The sequence below is a fragment of the Nerophis lumbriciformis genome, linkage group LG17, assembly GCF_033978685.3.
Source record: "Nerophis lumbriciformis linkage group LG17, RoL_Nlum_v2.1, whole genome shotgun sequence".
Taxonomy (NCBI): domain Eukaryota; kingdom Metazoa; phylum Chordata; class Actinopteri; order Syngnathiformes; family Syngnathidae; genus Nerophis; species Nerophis lumbriciformis.
The window spans coordinates 31,575,370-31,596,853 of NC_084564.2; the positions used below are offsets into that span (position 1 = coordinate 31,575,370).

Below are 21,484 nucleotides of genomic sequence, written 5' to 3' on the forward strand. Positions count from 1 at the left end.
TTAACAGGAACATTAGGGAGAACGAAAGCTCCAGGTCAACAACTGGAGAGCCCCGATAATCGATGTCTGCAAACAGGCCTGATACTCCATGACGATGAGCCTTTTATTTAAATCTAGAATCAACCCATTGTCTTTTTATTTAGGTATTTCCTTATTAACTGACCTACAAGGCAAACCCAGCCCTTAAATAACATTAAACCTGAGTTTAGTTCAGAACTTTTGGAGCAGAGGCCTAAAAAGAGCAAAAAAGGGCTGTCATATACAGCATTTTGGACTAATCAAAATTTTAAAAGTAGGTCCTTGGAAAACAGCCAATCAATCCTGTTACATAGAGGGTTTTTAACTCGTTTTAATAGCATTTATTCAAAACATCAGAGCACTATTATAATACAACCCCTACGTTGAATGTAGAAAGCGCTATACAAGTAAACTCCCATTTTCCATTCAAAACCCATTTATCTGCTTTTTTTCCTATAAAATTTAACAACTTGATGTCGCCTCGGATTCAGGCACACAGGGGAGAAAAACAAGCGTATTGGAGGCAAGAATTCAAGTGACAACTGCAAACATTTTGTTCTTGCCTGTGAAAATCGTTCCAATAAGAGTTTTGTAAAACGTTATTACAGAGTTCCTAAGATAGTCCATTATAAAGAGAAAAAAGTTCTTGAAACAACAACAAAAAACGCCAATAAATGTGGCTGCTGGTTAACCTGTTACTCTCGTCAAATGAACACAAGGAGACAACACAATCAAGTTTGTAATAAAACCTATTTATTGATTTATCTACTTTTTTTTATTCTTAATGCAGTATACTTGCACATGAGCGGTGTTGTTTAAGAAACTTCAACATGGTATGAATGTGTGTAATGTGTTGTAGAACGCATGATGCTAAATACAGTAGCACATTGGCTTACTAGTGCCCCCACCTTCTGACTTTTGTTTCTTTTTAGATACGAGCCATCTCTCCGCTATATGTTTGCTTTTAATTGTGAGCAAAAGTTTTACAAAACCCAAAAGCAGTGAAGTTGTCACGTTGTGTAAATGGTAAATAAAAAGAGAATACAATGATTTGCAAATCCTCTCCAAACTATATTCAATTGAATAGACTGCAAAAACAAGATAGTTAACGTTCGATCTGGAAAACTTTGTTATTTTTGGCAAATGTTAGCTCATTTGGAATTTGATGCCTGCAACATTCAGAAAAGCTGGCATAAGTGGCAAAAAAGACTGAGAAAGTTGAGGAATGCTCATCAAACACTTATTTGGAACATCCCACGGGTGAACAGGCTAATTGGGAACAGGCGGCTGCCATGATTGGGTATAAAAGCAGCTTCCATGAAATGCTCAGTCATTCACAAACAAGGATGGGGCGAGGGTCACCACTTTGTCAACAAATGCCTGAGCAAATTGTTTAAGAACAACATTTCTCAACCAGCTATTGCAAGGAATTTTGGGATTTCACCATCTACGCTCCGTAATATCATCAAAAGGTTCAGAGAATCTGGAGAAATCACTGCACGTAAGCCATGATATTACGGACCTTCGATCCCTCAGGCGGTACTGCATCAAAAAGCGACATCAGTGTGTAAAGGATATCCCCACATAGGCTCAGGAACACTTCAGAAAACCACTGTCAGTAACCACAGTTGGTTGCTGCATCTATAAGTACAAGTTAAAACTCCACTATGCAAAGCCAAAGCCATTTATCAACAACACCCAGAAATGCCGCCGGCTTCGCTGGGCCCGAGCTCATCTAAGATGGACTGATGCAAATTGTAAAAGTGTTCTGTGGTCTGACGAGTCCACATTTCAAATTGTTTTTGGAAACTGTGGATGTCGTGTTCTCCGGAACAAAGAGGAACAGAACCATCTGGATTGTTATAGGCGCAAAGTTCAAAAGCCAGCATTTAAAGTTAAAGTTAAAGTACCAATGATTGTCTCACACTCACACACTAGGTGTGGTGAAATTTGTCCTCTGCATTTGACCCATCCCCTTGTTCCACCCCCTGGGAGGTGAGGGGAGCAGTGAGCAGCAGCAGTGGCTGTGCCCGGGAATCATTTTTGGTGATTTAACCCCCAATTCCAACTCTTGATGTTGAGTGCCAAGCAGGGAGGTAATGGCTCCCATTTTTATAGTCTTTGAACTCACAACCTACCCATCTCAGGGCGGACACTCTAACTCTAACCCACTAGGAAAAAAGTTTCCTAGTGGCCTACTAGGAAATAAGTGGGTGTATTACCTGCCAGGTAATACACAAGTATTAGTGCCCAAGACATGGGTAACTTACACATCTGTGAAGGCACCATTAATGCTGAAAGGTACATACAGGTTTTGGAGCAACATATGTTGCCATCGTTATGATGGACGCCCCTGCTTATTTCAGCAAGACAATGCCAAGCCACATGTTACAACAGCGTGGCTTCATAGTAAAAGAGTGTGGATACTAGACTGGCCTGCCTGTAGTCCAGACCTGTGTCCCATTGAAAGTGTGCAGCGCAATATGAAGCCTAAAATACCACAACGGAGACCCCCGGACTGTTGAACAACTTAAGCTGTACATCAAGCAAGAATGGGAAATAATTCCACCTGAAAAGCTTAAAAAATGTGTCTCCTCAGTTCCCAAACGTTTACTGAGTGTTGTTAAAAGGAAAGGCCATGTAACACAGTGGTAAAAATGCCCCTGTGACAACTTTTTTTTAATGTGTTGCTGCCATTAAATTTAAGTTAATGATTATTTGCAAAAAAGTTCGAACATTAAATATCTTGTCTTTCCAGTCTATTGAATTGAATATAAGATGAAAATTATTTGCTAATCATTGTATTCTGTTTTTATTTACCATTTACACAACATGCTAGCTTCACTGGTTTTGGGTCTTGTACAATGATAGCTAATTATGATGGTTATTTACGTCATTATGTACTAAAAGTCGTAAGAGGGCGTCAGCTGCATTCAGGCGGAAGGCGGGATACACCCTGGACAAGTCTCCACCTCATCACAGGGCCACACATATAGACAGACAACATTCACACTGTTGTAACAATTTAGTTTCTTTTATGACTATCTTAGGAAGTCCAAAATAACTTTTACCAACATCACCCTTGGAACACTTTCCAAAGGCGAGAACTGAGCATGTCTGCAGCATTTTCAGTCTGTTTTCCATTGACTTAAAAAAAAAAAAAGTGAAGTTAAATTATATCTGTCTTATATATTGACCTTCTAAAGCTTTATAATACACTGACACCAGTGCAGCCAGTGCTAAATAAACAGTAGCTATGTTGAATGTTTGCCCCCCAAATCAAATCTGGAAGTGCACCTATAGGTCACGTGCTTGCAACCCAGCAATAGAATATCTTTTATTATTGTTTTTTCTGTCATTGATGGATCTTTGACTTATGTTTTAACAGTGTGTTACTAAAACCATTAGAGCGCTACTGTCACAAAAACTTTGACTAGCATTTTTTGCAGTAGACTTCTAAAACCATTAGAGCACTTCTGTCATAGGGAGCCGATCTTCTTGACCTTTTTGACCTCAGGGCCTAACTTTTCCACTACAGAGGAAATATCAACACTGAATTAGTAATCTTACTCTTGATTTTAATTGTACTCAATAATTATATTATCTAATCTACTTAAAGGGGAACTGCACTTTCTGAAGAATTTTGCCTATCATTCACAATCCTTATGTAAGACAAGAACACATATGATTTTCTTTTTTTATGCATTCTAAATATTAAACAAATGTGATCAAAAGTCTCATGGGAATCGCTCTATTCTGCCTATAAAAGCCCTTAAAAACATCCAAACACTTTCCATTATTGTTTTATATACATGATGTAAGTATCTATGTAATGTAGTCACGGAGACATTTATAATAACATCTAATATTTATGTATTTTGATCATTTTAAGCATTAATTTCATCCTGGTGTTCGCTTTTTCCCCCCCACTACATCACTCAATGCAGACTTCATGAGCGTCAACAAACATAATACAAATTATTATATATTATAATAATTTGTATATTTAATATAAATTATATATACAAATAAAACAAATAAAAACGAAATACAACACAGGAAGTCCTTCATACCGACAGTGTAATGCATATGTTCCCTTTGACTGTACATGTACTGTAAATGTATAATGTATTTATATTATTCACATGTGAATAATGCTGTATAATAGACTGTATTATGTTATTCACATGTGAAAAATGCTGTATAGTAGACTGTATTTATATTATTCACATGTGAATAATAATTCCCCCAGGGATCAATAAAGTACTTTCTATTCTATTCTATTCTATTCTAAAAAAACATCACTTACTGTACAATGTCTGCTGTCATTAGGATGCCGATTGATAGAATCTTGTTATATTCCAATTTTCATTTTAATCATTTACTTTTTTGGGACATTTTGCCTATCGTTCACAATCATTATGAGGAACAAGAAGACCATTTTTTTGGGGCATTCTAACATATACAATCGGCTCGTTCTTGGCGGTTAGCAATGCAGCTAATGAGAGCAATCCATTTTACCTCCTAAATGACTTTAAAAATGCATTCAAAAACCGTCAACAATACTTCATGTACGTTCCATAACCTGTATAGCAAGCAAGCTGTAGCGACATAGTTATTGCAAGAGCGTACACTGAGGAACTCTTTTTCTGGCGTATTAACACAATGTATTAGCTGTAGAAGCTAACTACAGCAAGAGATAAGCGAGCTTCTACGTCGGCACGAAACGTGTTTGAGTTTGTAATGCACAACAATGCGATAAGATACCAATCTGTACTGACTGAAAAACATGGACAATCACATTACAGTATCTTTAAAGTATCAGCCCACATTTCATGTTTTGTTTGTAGCCCACATTACATGTTTTGTTTGTACACAGCTCGCTCAACAGCATATGCACTGTAGTGTACGGTGATGTGCTGCATGTATCATGATCAATAGTATAGGGATTTACTTGATGGACAGTTGTCCGTTTGGTCCAGCTGGCCGGGGACGTGTCCAGTTCATTTGGGTAAACAATCCCTTATTTTGGCATATTTTGGCTCAAAGTTCCACATTTGTAGCATGACCATGTCGCGCTCTCTCGGCTTCCGTCTGCTCAAACGTTTCAGCCTCTTCTTCGTGCTCGCTTCAATAAGCAGTAGTTCATCCTCCCTATATTTAGTTTCAATAAGATAAGGTTGCCAATGCTAATTTGTCAAAAAATATTAGTCTTCATTGCCTGCGCTGCTATGGAAACGGAAATAAATGTGCTAAAGAATTAGTTCCTGCTGTGCACAAAATTGCCAAAATACGGTAAATATTGTACATATTACATATTGTTATGATCATGCCTGTTATTACATTATATGTGTGTATATAAAACGTTGATGGAGGGTTTTGAAGTTGTTTTAGAGGGCTTTAAAGGCTACAATGTTGACTCTCATTAGTCGCATCTTGCGAGCGTTTTTTCTCATCTTCAAAATCCTAAAAAAAGAAGACGTGTGTTCTTGTCTCTCATAATGATAGTGAACGAAAAAAGTGCAGGTCCCCTTTAAGAAACTTCTCTATAACTTAAGATCCAGACTTTTGTTTGTGTGTTTCTTTTGTTTGATATTGTCTTTACTGCCACAAGTGGTGGAAAATTGTATTACAACTGAGTATTAATGTTTTTTTCGTCCGGCGCTTGCGGCCCAACAATGGGCCACAGTCCCATGGTTAAGAAACACCGATATAGAGGAGATTTTATTAGTGTGGTTGTAGTCAATTTGGCAAAACATATCTGAGCGCTCATGTCATTTGACTAGGGTTTCTGCAGTGGATTACTAAAACAATAAGAATGCTCTTGTCACTGAAACTTTGACTAGCATTTTTTAGTAGACCCGCAAAACTTCATCATAGCGCTCCTGTTATATATATATGATTTTTGACTAGTGTTTTTGTAGGAGATTCCTAAAGCCAGCAGGAATGTTGTACCTGTAGAGCAGGGGTGTCAAACTCAAATACAGAGTGGGCCAAAATTTAAAACTGAACAAAGCTGCGGGGCCAAGGTTAAACAAATTAACCTTTTAATAGGGACCCTAACAAGTTTTGCATTAAATATTGAACAAGCGAGGCTTATATAACTTTATAGTGACATGCAAAATCGAGTTTCAAATAATAATAATAATAATTAAAAAATATCAATGGCATATCAAATACCATTTAAATAAAAATTGAATGCCTCTTTTCTATTTGCAGCCTTCTGAGGTAAATATCAACATTAACTTTTTCCACAGGCTAATACATTTGAAAATAAAATAATGAAAAAAACAACCATTCAGGACTTTAAACGGCTCAGTTTGCAACACACTGATCTAATCTGATGTGCCCAAGCCAGATACCTGCCATCTTTTCTTGAATGCTAAATCATTAATGTCGGGGCTCAGGCTTTGAGCTGAGGCAACCCTCATTATCGAACGAAGGTGTTCATCAGTCATTATTTCTCGTATTCCACAGTCTTGGGGGCGTGCCTGCAGGCACTGCTTTTAACGTCCTCTACGAGCTGACGTCACGTCCGCTTTTCATCCCTTCTAACAACGTGCCTGCCCAGTCACAAGATATGAGCGGCTCCTGTACGCACACACACACGTAAATGCAAAGCATACTTCATCAACAGCGATACAGTTTACACTGAGAGTGGCCGTATAAGCAACTTTAACATTGTTAGAAATATACGCCACACTGTGAATCCACACCAAACAAGAATGACAAACACATTTTGGGAGAACATCCGCACAGTAACACAACATAAACACAACGAACAAATACCCAGAACCCTTTGCAGCACTAACTCTTCCGGGACGCTACAATATACACCCCCGCTACCTCCAAACCCCGCCGCCGTAGTAGATTCCTAAAAACATCAGAGCACTTCTGTCACTGATGGATCTTTGACTAGTGTTCCCTTGGATCTTCTGTATTGGTGAAGTAAAAGTTTTGAGACATCATAGACTTGCATTGACAATGTTACGCAAAATAACATAACAGTTTTTTTTATAACATACTATTGTAAATTTTAAAAAAGTACTTCAATCAATCCCCAGAATTTTACCGTTATTTACAACATTTTACAGTAAATGGAAAAAACAGTACTACTGTTTTTTTTACAACATATTACTGGAAACGGAAAAAGTTTTTTTTTTCATTTAAATTATGGCAACTGAGCTGCCAGTTTTTACTGCAAAAAAAATGTGGTGCTGTTTATTCAACAATAATAAACCATACAAACTACAACTGTAGATTTTACAGTAAAGAACTGGCCGCTCAGTCGCCAGAATTTTACTTTTAAGTTTATTTTTACATTTACAGTAATATGCGATATTAACACTGTGATTTAAAATATATACTGTCATTTTTACAATTTGATGGGTAACTTGTTTTGAAATCATAAGTCAAGCTGATATTTAAGCATTTATTTTCATGATAATGAAAAGTATGATAATATAATTTGTTGCAATATTGGATAATAAAGTTTAGACTTGATTAAATTTAAAGCAGTACATTTATTGTTCTTTGTCTAAATGTAAAAAAGTAATACTTTATTGACGTATTTCGCAGGCCATATAAAATGACATGGCGGGCCAAATGTGGCCCACAGGCCTTGAGTTCGACACCTTTGATTTTACTGAACATGCCTTTTTTAAAAGAGCTTTTTTTTTTTTTTGACATTTGTGTAATCAAGTAAATGTTCACTTCGAAGTAGTAGTGAAGTCTCCCTGCTTCCTCAGTGGCTTTAAGCAGGAAGGCTGAAGGAAGGATGTGAGAATTTCCGAGATTGGACAGTATGACTAATGCTTTGCTTATTTCAGCCTATTAATCTTCCTCGGGGAATTATATGTTTTAATCACGGGTGTCAAACTTGTTTTAATTGCAGTTATGGCTGCCCTCAGAGGGCGGTTTGTAACAGCGAATAATATGTCATTTTGCCTATGTATTTGATTATCATTTATATTTATGACATATGCTGTAAAAAAAAATCTGCAGATTTTACAGTAAAAAACTGGCAACTCAGTCACCAGAATTATACTGTAAAATATAGTGTTTTTAAAACACACTATGCTAAATGAAAAAACTACTGTTTGTTTTTTTTACAGTAAAACAATGGCAAATCAATCTCCAGAATTGTACTGTATAATATTATTGTTAATGTTATTTACAACATTTTACAGTGAATGGAAAAAAAATAGTACTACTGTTTTTTTAAATGTTCAAATCCAGCAGCTTGGTCGCCAGAATTTTTATGTAAAATTGACAGTGTTTTTTTTACAACATATTACCGTATTTTCCGCACTACAAGGCGCACCGGATTATAAGGCGCACCTTCAATGAATGGCATATTTCAAAACTTTGTTCATATATAAGGCACACCGGATTATAAGGCGCATAGAATAGACGCTACAGTAGAGGCTGGGGTTACGTTATGCATCCGTGAGATGGAGCTGCGCTAAAGGGAATGTCAACAAAACAGTCAGATAGGTCAGTCGAATTTATTAATAGATTACAAACCAGCGTTCTGACAACTCCGTTCACTCCCATAATGAATAAAAAGCTGTTTTATTATTTTCCCCGGGGTAAATTCAGTGACGTGGTGTTTTGTTTATCTTTTAACAACAGCAAGGTATAACCTGTAGTGCAACATTTATATCACATAGTGGAGGGGAACTTTTCCTTCATTCAATAAACACGTACAAACCAGTCTGATACTTTTACGATAAATCAAACGTTAGTGCAATCACAATATAGTAACACTCGAAATAGTGCAAAGCAATAACAATATATCAATAACTCAACGTTGCTCAAACGTTAAAGGGGAACATTATCACAATTTCAGAAGGGTTAAAACCATTAAAAATCAGTTCCCAGTGGCTTATTTTATTTTTCGAAGTTTTTTTCAAAATTTTACCCATCACGCAATATCCCTAAAAAAAAGCTTCAAAGTGCCTGATTTTAACCATCGTTATATACACCCGTCCATTTTCCTGTGACGTCACACAGTGATGCCAATACAAACAAACATGGCGGATAGAACAGCAAGATATAGCGACATTAGCTCGGATTCAGACTCGGATTTCAGCGGCTTAAGCGATTCAGCAGATTACGCATGTATTGAAACGGATGGTTGTAGTGTGGAGGCAGGTAGCGAAAACGAAATTGAAGAAGAAACTGAAGCTATTGAGCCATATCGGTTTGAACCGTATGCAAGCGAAAACGACGAAAACGACACGACAGCCAGCGACACGGGAGAAAGCGAGGACGAATTCGACGAATGAACTAGGTTTACAGCATATGAAATACATTTGGCAACAACATGCACTTTGAGAGTGCAGACAGCCCAGTTTTCATCAATTAATATATTCTGTAGACATACCCTCATCCGCTCTCTTTTCCTGAAAGCTGATCTGTCCAGTCCAGTTGGAAATGCATCTGCTTTGAGTGTAGCAGGATATCCACACATTCTTGCCATCTCTGTCGTAGCATAGCTTTCGTCGGTAAAGTGTGCGGAACAAACGTCAAATTTCTTGCCACTTTTGCATCTTTGGGCCACTGGTGCAACTTGAATCCGTCCCTGTTCGTGTTGTTACACCCTCCGACAACACACCGACAAGGCATGATGTCTCCAAGGTACGGAAAACAGTCGAAAAAACGGAAAAAAACAGAGCTGATTTGACTCGGTGTTTGTAATGTGTTTGAGAAAATGGCGGATTGCTTCCCGATGTGACGTCACGTTGTGACGTCATCGCTCCGAGAGCGAATGATAGAAAGGCGTTTAATTCGCCAAAATTCACCCATTTAGAGTTCGGAAATCGGTTAAAAAAATATATGGTCTTTTTTCTACAACATCAAGGTATATATTGACACTTACATAGGTCTGGTGATAATGTTCCCCTTTAATGTCACACAACACAACACACAAAATAAACATGTAAAGCTCACTTTATTAAGTTATCCTCATCCACGAATCCTTCGAATTCTTCTTCTTCAGTGTCTGAATTAAACAGTTGGGCGAATACGGCATCCAACATGCCCGCTGCTGCTCTATTCCCGTGTTCTACTGCGTGACTGATCGCCTTGAGTTTAAACTCTGCGTCGTAAGCGTGTCTCTTAATACGAGCCATTTTGGGGTCTTTACATAAATACACAAATGAAAATGAAACGGCACGCCTCGCGGAATCATATATCCCAGCATGCACCGCACGCTTCTTCTTGTATGGTAAGCAGCCGCCGACTTCATTTTCCCCTGTAGAAGAAGAAGCGCGCGGTGCATGCTGGGATATGTGACGTCTTCGACGAGACGGAAGTCTTCATTAATCGAGTCAGTGTCGCTGCTGTTGTCTAGCAGTTCAGTGACAATTCCTGCCTTCCTGAAAGCATGTCTCTTAATAGGAGACATTTTGGGGTCTTTACATAAACACACAAATGGAAATGAAACGGCACGCCTCGCGCAGTCATATATCCCAGCATGCAACGCGCGCTTCTTCTTCTACGGGGGAAAATTAAGTCGGCGGCTGTTTATCGTAGTTGCGAGACCTGTTGTGGCTCAATATTGGTCCATATATAAGGCGCACCGGATTATAAGGCGCACTGTCAGCTTTTGAGAAAATTTGAGGTTTTAGGTGCGCCTTATAGTGCGGAAAATACGGTACAACGGAAAAATAGTGCCTTTGTTTTTTATTTAAATTCTGGCGACTGAGCTGCCAGATTTTACTGTAAAACAATGTGGTGCCGTAAATTCTTGATAACTCACCACTTCGGCTGACTAAACTAAATAACAAAAAATCACTCTGCTGAGGAGGAAGAAAGGAAAACTCAAAATAGCAAGAAGGGATTCGGGATCAAGGCACATAAGCAAGAGACGAGGCAGGGTAAGGCAAGGCATGGACATGGATGCTAGAGAGCACGAATAAACGAGACAATCTGGCACAGAACAAAGGGAGGAGTGGGCTTATAAAACACATGAGGGTAATAGGGAACAGGTGGAAACAATCAGGGAACAGGGATGACGTCAGACTGATGACACAAAAGGAGGGGCAAGTGACCTGAAACGAAAGGAGAGTTACTTTTCAAACTAAAACATGCAAATCACAAGACAGAAAAAAACAAGACAAGACATCCCTCACCGTGGTGTGACAGTGGTGAAATTACCCTCTGCATTTGACCCATCTCCTTGTTCCACCCCCCGGGAGGTGAGGGTAGCAGTGAGCAGCGGCAGTGGCCGCGCTCGGGAATCATTTTAGTTATTTAACCCCCAATTCCAACCCTTGATGCTGAGTGCCAAGCAGGGAGGTAACAGCTCCCATTTTTACAGTGTTTGGTATGACTTGGCCGGTTTGAACCCACAACCAACATTCCCTCTAAGGTGCACGCCTGCGCAATTGCGCACTGCTCACGCGTCCTCTGCGCACAGCATATTAATGCCGCGCAGAAAATCAAAAATCCCATCTGAACTTTAAACAAAATAAACACATTACAATTTATTCTGTATGATTTTGCAATGCAACTCTGTGAGTGACAAGTGACAACAAGAGTGGCCCCAATGAATAAAACAATCTTTGTCAACACAGTTCAATTATCGTCTGTCGAGACACTTTACGGACAGGAATTCCATCAATCACTTTATTGAGCAAAACTGTTTGTAACCACACCAAAAACATGAGTAAAAAAAACTTTTATCTATAAAAACTGGTAATTTTCTGCCATACAAACCAGGCTTAAACCAACTTTGTCAGCCGTCATATCAACAGAAGCCGCTCGCTCTGTCTCACCTGCACCAATCATGGCACTTAGCCAGTGCTGCGTTTATGGCCACACAAAAAGTCGGACAACCCCAATGCCACACAATGTGTAAATGCCAGGTTGTAACACTCTGACTCCTCGATCAGAAGTGTGCTTATTTTACTGCCATTTATTAAGAATGTTAATCTAAGGATATTATTCATGAAATATTGTCAGTAGATTTCATAAATGCTAATAAAAAGATGTATTTTACAGACAGAAAGTTTCAGGAACTAAATCTAATCTCTGAAAGCGGTAACATTTCTTTTAAAGGCAGGACCCGCAGCCAGACATACAATACTACCACATAGGTCAGGGGTCGGCAACCTTTACCAGTCAAAGAGCCATTTTGACCAGTTTCACAAATTATAGAAAACAATGGGAGCCGCAAATTTTTTTTGAAATTTTAAATTTAATAACACTGCATACAAAGTTTTTTTTTTGCTTTGTGCTATGTATAACCAGGGGTCTCAGACACGCTGCCCACACCTTTATGTGGAATTTGAAAGCTGGTGCGGCACGCGGGTTTTAAATGAATGGAGCTTGTCAGCGTCATGCGTGCCGTGATGGTACAGTATATAGCACTCACTACAGTCAGCGTGCCTGATCTGCCACACGATGTATGGGGCTTCCGCTTGCTAATGTAGGTAACAGCAAGGCATACTTGGTCAACAACCACACAGGTCACACTGACGGTGGCGGTATAAAAAAAACAAAAAACTTTAACACTCTTACTAATAATGCGCCACACTGTGAACCCACACCAAACAAGAATGACAAACAAATTTCGGGAGAACATCTGCACCGTAACACAACATAAACACAACAGGCCAAATACCCAGAATCCCATGCAGCCCTAACTCTTCCAGGATACATTATACAACCCCCCCCCCCCCCCCGCTACAAACCCCGCCCACCTCAACCGACGCACAGACAGGGGGTCGGGGGGGGAGCAGGGTTGGGGTGGGGGCGGGGTTTGGTGGTAGCAGGGGTGTATAATGTAGCCCGGAAGAGTCAGGGCTGCATGGGATTCTGGGTGTTTGTTCTGTTGTGTTTATGTTGTGTTAAGGTGCAGATGTTCTCCCGAAATGTGTTTGTCATTCTTGTTTGGTTTTGGTTCAAAGTGTGTCGCATTATTAGTAAGAGTGTTAAAGTTGTTTTATATGACCACCGTCAGTGTAACCTGTGTGGCTGTTGACCAAGTATGCCTTGCTGTCACGTACGTGTTCAAGCAGAAGATGTATATTGTATAACAAGTGTTGGGCTGGCACGCTGTTAATACAGATTGTAGAGAGTGCCAAATGTTCCATCATGGCACGCCCTTATTATAGCCGTAAGGGTGAAAATCGGTGAATATCAATCCCGGGAGTTTTCTGCGAGAGGCACTGAAATCCGGAAGTCTCACGGGAAAATTGGGGGGTTCAGCAAGTAAGCTGCTGAGCCGCATCAGAGTGATCAAAGAGCCGCATGCGGCTCCGGAGCCGCGGGTTGCCAACCCCTGACATAGGTCATGAAAAACATGTTTTTTTGTTATTGTCATTGTAAGAGGGCAAAATCACTTATATCAGAAAATTATTTTAATAAAACATTTAAATTGTTATGATGTCAGGTTTGGTACAGGTGTGACGCTGGTGTGGCGACAGTGTGCACGTGTCTTATGTTGCTCGCATGTGCTCCACTCAGGGAGTTTGTGCGTTTGCTCACACAGATGAAAAATTAGAGGGAACATTGCTCTCAACCTACCAATCTCAGGGCGGACACTTTAACCACAAATCCACTGAGCAGGCTTAAAGAGTATGATAATATTGGTTAATATTCAAGTGTAAAATTGATTCAATTTAAAGCAGTATATTTATTGTTTTTTGTGAAAATGTAAAAAAGTAATACTTTATTGACGTATTTCCTGGCGTTCGCGGGCCATATAAAATGATTTGGCGGGCCAAATCTGGCCCCCGGGCCTCGAGTTTGACATCTGTGATTTTAATAAACATGCCTCCTGTAAAAGTGAAATTATTTGTGTAATCAAGTAAATGTTCACTTCAGTGTAGTAGTGAAGTCTCCCTGCTTCCTCAGTGGCTTTAAGCAGGAAGGCTGAAGGAAGGACGTGAGAATTTCCGAGGTTGGACAGTATGACTAATAATGCTTTGCTGTACTGTACTGTCACGATGCATAAGGTTTCAACTTTTTATCTTCGTAACCCACAGCCAGGGTGTGTCAGGAGCTGCTCCCCTTCTACGGCGAGCGGGATGGGCCAAACTCGCTCAACTCCCTCGCACGGCACCATTACCCCCGGCGGAGCGCTGTGGAAAGCAAGCCAGGCGACCCGCTCGCTCGACAGCCGCAGATTAGGGAGCGGGAGAAAGCGTCGACCTCTCCGGCTGCACGGGAACCTTATGAAAAGACAAGCCTTGTCGTGTTTGGGAAGGAGAAAACGAGACTCCAGCCCGACGAGAGAGGAGCAGAACTGTGGAAACGCAGCCGAAGAAGCAGCCGAACACAGGGAGGGAAAGTTACCCAGAGACGAGGCTGTGCCCGCGGCAGAAGAGCAGTGGGTCGCCGCGGGTTGCTTTTTGGAGGGCCAAGATGCAAGCAGTCAAGCGGGTGTTGGAAGGACTGTTGATCCGTCCCATGTGTTAGGTATTGAAAGGCGGAGTGGCGAAGATAGAGCTGCGGGCTTCCAGGAGACGATAGCCGGGCAGGAGGACCATGCATCGGACACCATGGAAGAGCAGCAGTTGCGGGGAAGCAGCCAGCATTGTATAGGAGGGCTGAGCGGGACTGGGGGGGACACTTCGCGGACTTGTTCAAGCTTAGATGCGGTTGTGGACAGTGGGGTGTTGGAAGTGAATGATTTGATGAAAAGTGCCGAAGACGCAAACACCGTAGCGGATATCGGAATGCAAATTGACACTGATGAGCCTACTCGTATTCGAACGTTCCCTGGGACCATACCGAAACTAATCATCACGCGGGACCCCAGCCCCAGTCGGACCCAGGAGTCTCCCAACCAGCTCACCTTCCGCAGCGGGTCCTCCTTTGAGCTTCACCCGGACGACGAGTCTCCCTGCTCTGACAGCGGCTGCGGAGGGTCCCCGTTTCTGATGCGGTCGCCGAGGAAACTGTCCAACTCCTCTTCCATCGGCCTGTCTTCGGTCTCATCCTTTGAAGAGTCCGAGGACGACTTCGCCGGCAGCGACATCGAGTCCGGCCTGTCTCCGACCAGGTCCTCGTGTAGCCCGGACGATGGCTCAGCGGTGAGTGCCCTCTTTACCCATACCTACACAGCGATATCTGGGGTGTTTTTTCAACTCAAAAAGTATCAACACTTTTCCTGAGTTTATATAGTTCTTAGTTAAAATAACACTTTCAATGGTTTTATTTTTTAACTCATTAATTGTGTTAATATTTGACACTTTCTGTGGGGACGTTGGGGACGGCGTGGCAAAGTTGGGAGAGTGGCCATGCCAGCAACCTGAGGGTTCCTGGTTCAATCCCCACCTTCTACCAACCTCGTCATGTCCGTTGTGTCCTTGAGCAAGACACTTCACCCTTGCTCCTGATGGGTTGTGGTTAGGGCCTTGCAGGGCAGCTCCCGCCATCTGTGTGTGTGAGCGGGTGAATGTGGAAAAAGTTGGGCAGCACGGTGGAAGAGGGGAGTGCGTCTGCCTCACAATACCAAGGGCCTGAGTAGTCGTGAGTTCAATCCCGGCATCGGGATCTTTCTGTGTGGAGTTTGCATGTTCTCCCCGTGACTGCGTGGGTTCCCTCCGGGTACTCCGGCTTCCTCCCACCTCCAAAGACATGCACCTGGGGATAGGTTGATTGGCAACACTAAAATTGGCCCTAGTGTGTGAATGTGAGTGTTAATGTTGTCTGTCTATCTGCGATGACGTGGCGACTTGTCCAGGGTGTACACCGCCTTCTGCCCGATTGTAGCTGAGATAGGCTCCAGCGCCCCCCGCGACCCCGCAGGGAATAAGCAGTAGAAAATGGATGGATGGACTTTCTGTGTTGTTTTGACACACACAACTGTATTTTTAACACTGAATTGCGTTATTCCTTTTCACTATTAAGTGTTAAATTTTAACACCAATTTATTTTGTTGATTGACACAAAAGTGTCTTTTTAGCACTGCCATTTCTTTTTCACTGTGAATGTCACAAATTGACTCTACTAGTGGGAAGGAATAGCAGTGTAAAAACACACTTTAATGTATCATAAAACATTAAAAGTGGTATTTGACATTCAAATTAAAGTATAAAAATGATTTTACTGAATATGAAAATACTTAAGACACCTGCAAAGCTACAGAAAGTTATGAACACCATTATGCTATAAATCTCTTAACCATCTGTGTGTATAGATGTTCAAATGTGTTGACACACAAGACTTAGTGATCAAGTATCTTAGAATCTTATTTATTCAGGACAAAAATACTTACAGAGCCATGGAAATTGGGTACAACTGTATTGACACATTTACATTGTAAATAATAGTACAATATAGAGATTCTCATTTCCACCATATGCACTTTGTAAGTCAAAAGGCTTGTACGTAAAAAGAAGGTCTGCTCTGATGACACTCTGCTCGTCACTTTCAAACACTTGGTAGGCATGAAAATGCTCACTAAAATGATCAACAACAATCTTGTTCACTAGGAAGAGTATAACACTATCGACAACAAGTTATTGTTATTGTTGGGCAGTGAACCACCATTGTCATTTTGCACTTAAAGTTGGTGTAGTTCGCTGAAATGCTCAGCTTTGTTTTCGCAATCACTGTTATACATATCTTATACATATGACAAACATATTCATGTAAAAAAAGAAGACTATACTGTGACACTTTAACCCATGAGTTCATTTGTGATTCAAAACATTAATAACTTAAATTGACGCCTGCCATTGAAATACAGTTAAAAAAAAACTATTTAATTGGTGCGGTGCCCCCCAAAAAACAACACCATTTTAACAAGTAACAGCCTGTTTCTCAAAATACTACAGTAGTAAGTCGGGGTACTCTGGGGTAATTTGAGGTAGACTTACCACTGTTTTAGATTGTGATGACTAATACTACTAGACACACCTGCACAGGGGCATAAAAGCACATGGTACAACTGCTGCCTGCGGGAATGTTGCTCGGATATCACATTTGTCCCATGTTAACTAAAATTGACCAGGGGAAGGACACACCAGCTGTAAAGTGAATTACTTCCTTAGTTAGCTTTAAGAGTTACTGTAGACTACAGGAGAGGAAGGCATTTAAGCCACATCTAACCCAGATCTATCTAAAGTTTCCACTGCCAACATCATCTGTGGTAATAACCGCCGCATTACTTCGTCACAGTACAATGATGACTTTAACTGCAAACAAGAAACACAAACATCAACACATCCTTTCTTTGCCATAAACCAGTCAGTATGTGTACATACACTTCAGACTTCTCAAATAGTTCGGTTTTAAATAAGCCTTCTACAGACCATTGAAACACCTTAATCCAATCGTGTTGGGTTTTTGAAAAGTCGGACTAACACACCTGGATTATGCGATTGGAAACCAGATATCTCAAGGGGGGTGTGCGGCGGGAGAGGACCCTTGGTATCACACATGCGCCAGTCTCAATGCGCGGTAAATCAAATCAAATCAAATCAACTTTATTTATAACAACCTGGAAGCAGATAATTCAATGAAAACATAGCAACGATTGTAATGAAGAGGAGACTGTTTATTTGCTTCAGAAACTAAAAGAACAAAACATTTTGAAGTGCATCAATGGGAGAAAAAAAGAAACAGAGATTTATTAAAGAAGATGGCTAAGGAATTGTAGAAGGCCAGCTTAATTTGGAATCCCGAATGAGATGAAATAGAATGAAGCAGATATATTAAAGGCAAATAATAAAGTGTCCGCAAACCTCTTGATGCTGCGTTTGTGCAAGCCAACTGATTCACTTTATGCACAACTGGCAAGATAGTCCAGAACAATAGCAACCTTCCTCTGGATATCAGTCGAGGCACAAATGTTTTTTTCCTTTGGATTTAAAACTCCTTTCATCAATCCACACAGCCTTTTGGATGAATTTTAAGGCATTCAAAAGTCTTGTTTCCATGATTTTCGTCTGAAAATTCCTTTGAAAAAACTCTTCCGTCGGTCTTTCATTGCATCCGACCGGCATCCGCCCCGATACATTCTTGGTAGTAGCGTCATGTTTGTAGTGCATTTCTTGATGCTGTCCGCTATTCAACATCAGCATAGATGGCGACTTGTCCAGGGTGTACCCCGCCTACCGCCCGAATGCAGCTGAGATAGGCTCCAGCGACCCCCCGCAACCCTGAAAGGGACAAGTGGTAGAAAATGGATGGATGGATAGCCATTAGAGACGTAATATTTGTAATATGTGCCAATATTACAGCGGACATCAGTTAAAACAAGTTGTAAGGATCTGCAAATGGCTAGGGTGACGTCATAGGTCAACCGGAAAAGGAATTCATTTAACCGCGCTAAAAGGAAATAGCACCCCCAAGTGTACAGTAGGCACATGCCGTACGACCAACAGAGTGCGTGGACACTTAGACTTCACACGTGGGTGTGAAAATACAAAAAAACAAACTCAATGACAAATCAGACTAATTTAGTGAATGGAAACGTAGTGAGTGTTTTCGACAATGCCACCTTTTGTGATCAACCCAATGCTATCAGCTGACTGTAGTTTGGTTTTGCTGTGGAACCTTAAAGGTCAAACACAAGCTGTTTCAGGATGCTTTTGAAACAAATATTCATTATTTCTATAAGAATAATGTAAATCAAATCAATCTATTCCAGGGTCAAACTCTTGTCATCATAAAAGGTTGATTAATTGTGTCTTTAATGTTTTAAAGGTCCTCTGTTTAACAGGTCCCCAAATATGAAAAACTATTGAATGGTGCTAAAACAGTAGTACGGGGTGGCTCAGATGGTAGAACATCATCCAGAAACTTGAGGGTTCCTGTTACGAATCCAGCTTCCACCATTCAGTCACTGTCGTTGTCCTTGGACAAGACACTTAACCTATACCTTGCTCCAAGTGCCGCTTACACTGGTGTATCAATGTGAATGCATGTTTGTTGGTGGTCAAAGAAGCCATAAGCAAATTGGCAGCCATGTACGTTTCTGTCAGCCTATCCCAGGGCAGCTGTGGCTACAAATGTAGCTTACCACCGTCAAGGTGGAGTGAATGAATGATGGTTTCTCACTTCTTACTCTAAAGTGCTTTGAGTGTCTCGAACAGCGCTGTATCAATCTAATCCATTAATGTTATTAATATTACTACTTTGTGTCTCCAGATCTTAAAGATCAACAAAAAAAATCTACCTACATGTTACCCCCACTTTTTAGAGACGGAGCACTCAGACGGTCACTTCTGAAATTCTGGGTTTTCATTAGATATGAGGAAAAGCCTTCCACATGGACATGATAACGCCTGTCAGCAGACGATCTGTACCAGGAGACACGATCTGTCCGCACATACGCTTGGACGATGTCACTTCCATCACTCGCAATTTGCACGTGCTGCTATTTGAATGTTTTACCTTTTTAAGTAAGAGAAAAGCATACATTAAGGAAACAATTAACAATAATATGAAAATGAAAAGGTGGATATAAAAACAAAATCCTAACGGAATTCCAACAAGTGAAGTGAGATTTAAGCGAGACTAAAGATTTACAGTAAGTGAAGTGCCTCATGAACGACATTGACACCCGAGATCTGAACACAAGTTTGACTTGTTTTGTCACCCGCTTCCCAATTCAGCACTGTTGTTATTTACTCTAGAGTGGCTATCAATGCAATCTCAAGGCACTGACACGAAGACCTTTTTGAAAAGGAAGGATTTCGCGTGTTAGGAAGCCTTGATACACTATAACAAAAATTATTGGAATGACACCTCCTTGTAAAAACAAGATGCCTCTACTGGAGACTGCCTAGTGTTGCGTTCTAATTTCTGTCGTCACACATGTTGAAGGTTAAATAATTATCCACATGCCTACGCCCTTCCCAAACTAATCCACTCCCAATTATTGTTACTGAACAATCCACCCAACCTGACCATTTAGTCATTTTAATCGTGCATAATTATGGCATCCTTGAAAGATTACTGATTGTCTGTATTTTATTGGCATTGGTTTGGTAGACGGGTACAGAACATACTATAATAATTGCTGGGGTGTACATATCTAAAAGATAGAAGGAGGGCTTATATATATATTTTTTTTTTACATTGTTTTCCTCCATTTGTGTAGATTTGTATTTTTATGTTTTCTTATGATATTAAGGCAATGGGAGTATAGTTTGTTTCAGAGCTGTAGTTCGGGTTTTGAGCTATAGGGGGCACCATTAACCGTTTGCATTGTAATTCTGCCTCATCGTTATTCCGCCGATAGTACAATATTTAATATTATTTCTAACTGAGCTGCTGCGGTAAATGTTGCATGTGTTGACGACAATGGCAATTAAACGTTTGTTGATGTGCAAATCTTTCTTCCGGTGGCCTGCAGTCTTAAAAGCAAAATTAATCAGGGTAGGAACCTGGTTAATATTGGCATGCTTGTATTTTAAAGCTAATTTTTGCAAAGAACAGGAAATTTGGTGTTTTAATACTGAGGTACTAAATCATAAATATTAACAAACATGCATGTGCTTCCGCAGCTGAGGAGTATAGCGTGGAGATTTAGATACAGTTGCTGGATACTTCAAATGGAGCAACTGCCATCTTGTGGGGACAATACAAACTAGAGTTAAATGATAAATGGGTTGTACTTGTATAGCGCTTTTCTACCTTCAAGGTACTCAAAGCGCTTTGACACTACTTCCACATTTACCCATTCACACACACATTCACACACTGATGGAGGGAGCTGCCATGCAAGGCGCTAACCAGCACCCATCAGGAGCAAGGGTGAAGTGTCTTGCTCAGGACACAACGGACATGACGAGGTTGGTACTAGGTGGGGATTGAACCTGGGACCCTCGGGTCGCACACGGCCACTCTTCCACTGCGCCACGCAGTTGGAGGTAGATGAAAGCCACAGCTGTCAAAAGCAATTATTTTTGACAGCGCTAATGAGACACCCTATAGTGATTATTTGCTTTTGTAGACCGTGAAACCCTATAGGAGACTACAATAATCAATTGAGGTTTTCTTGAATCGTTGTCATATTACATTGAAACATTTAGGGGTAAAGACAAAGACATGGTCTGCAACTAAATAAAAACAATACAGGCTACCTCTAACACAGGGGTGTCAAACGTATGGCCCGAGGGCCGGATCAGGCCCGCGAGATGAGTTTGCTAAGTATAAAAATCAACCCGAAATTCTTGAATGAAAGAAACTGCTGTTCTAAATGTGTGCACTGGATGTCGCAATAGCAATTCTTTGTATCTTTGTAGATGATACTACAGATGTACAAAATAAACCACTTGATGTTAGTGCACCAGTCGAGGAAAATGAGCAAACTACATAAATAACATCCTGTAATTTGATTTTGATATTATTTTTTTTATCTTGATAGACTGAAAATTAACACCAATGAGTTGACTGACGAACATTATCACATAATTTATTCAGAAAATATAAATAACGACAAATAAAGTATATATACTATTAACCGCATCAGGTAATTGTAAAAAACAAACCCAAT

At 40.5% G+C, this 21,484-nt stretch overlaps 1 protein-coding gene across 1 annotated transcript in view; it reads left to right on the forward strand.

The window, feature by feature from the left end:
* The window catches only part of itpkcb (inositol-trisphosphate 3-kinase Cb), a 64,214-nt gene that overhangs the window by 10,659 nt on the left and 32,071 nt on the right, over positions 1 to 21,484 (forward strand). Inside the window, exon 2 of the mRNA XM_061973084.1 lies at positions 14,016 to 15,065. Coding sequence (XP_061829068.1) covers positions 14,016 to 15,065 — 1,050 coding nt within the window. The remainder of the gene's footprint in view (positions 1 to 14,015; positions 15,066 to 21,484) is intronic.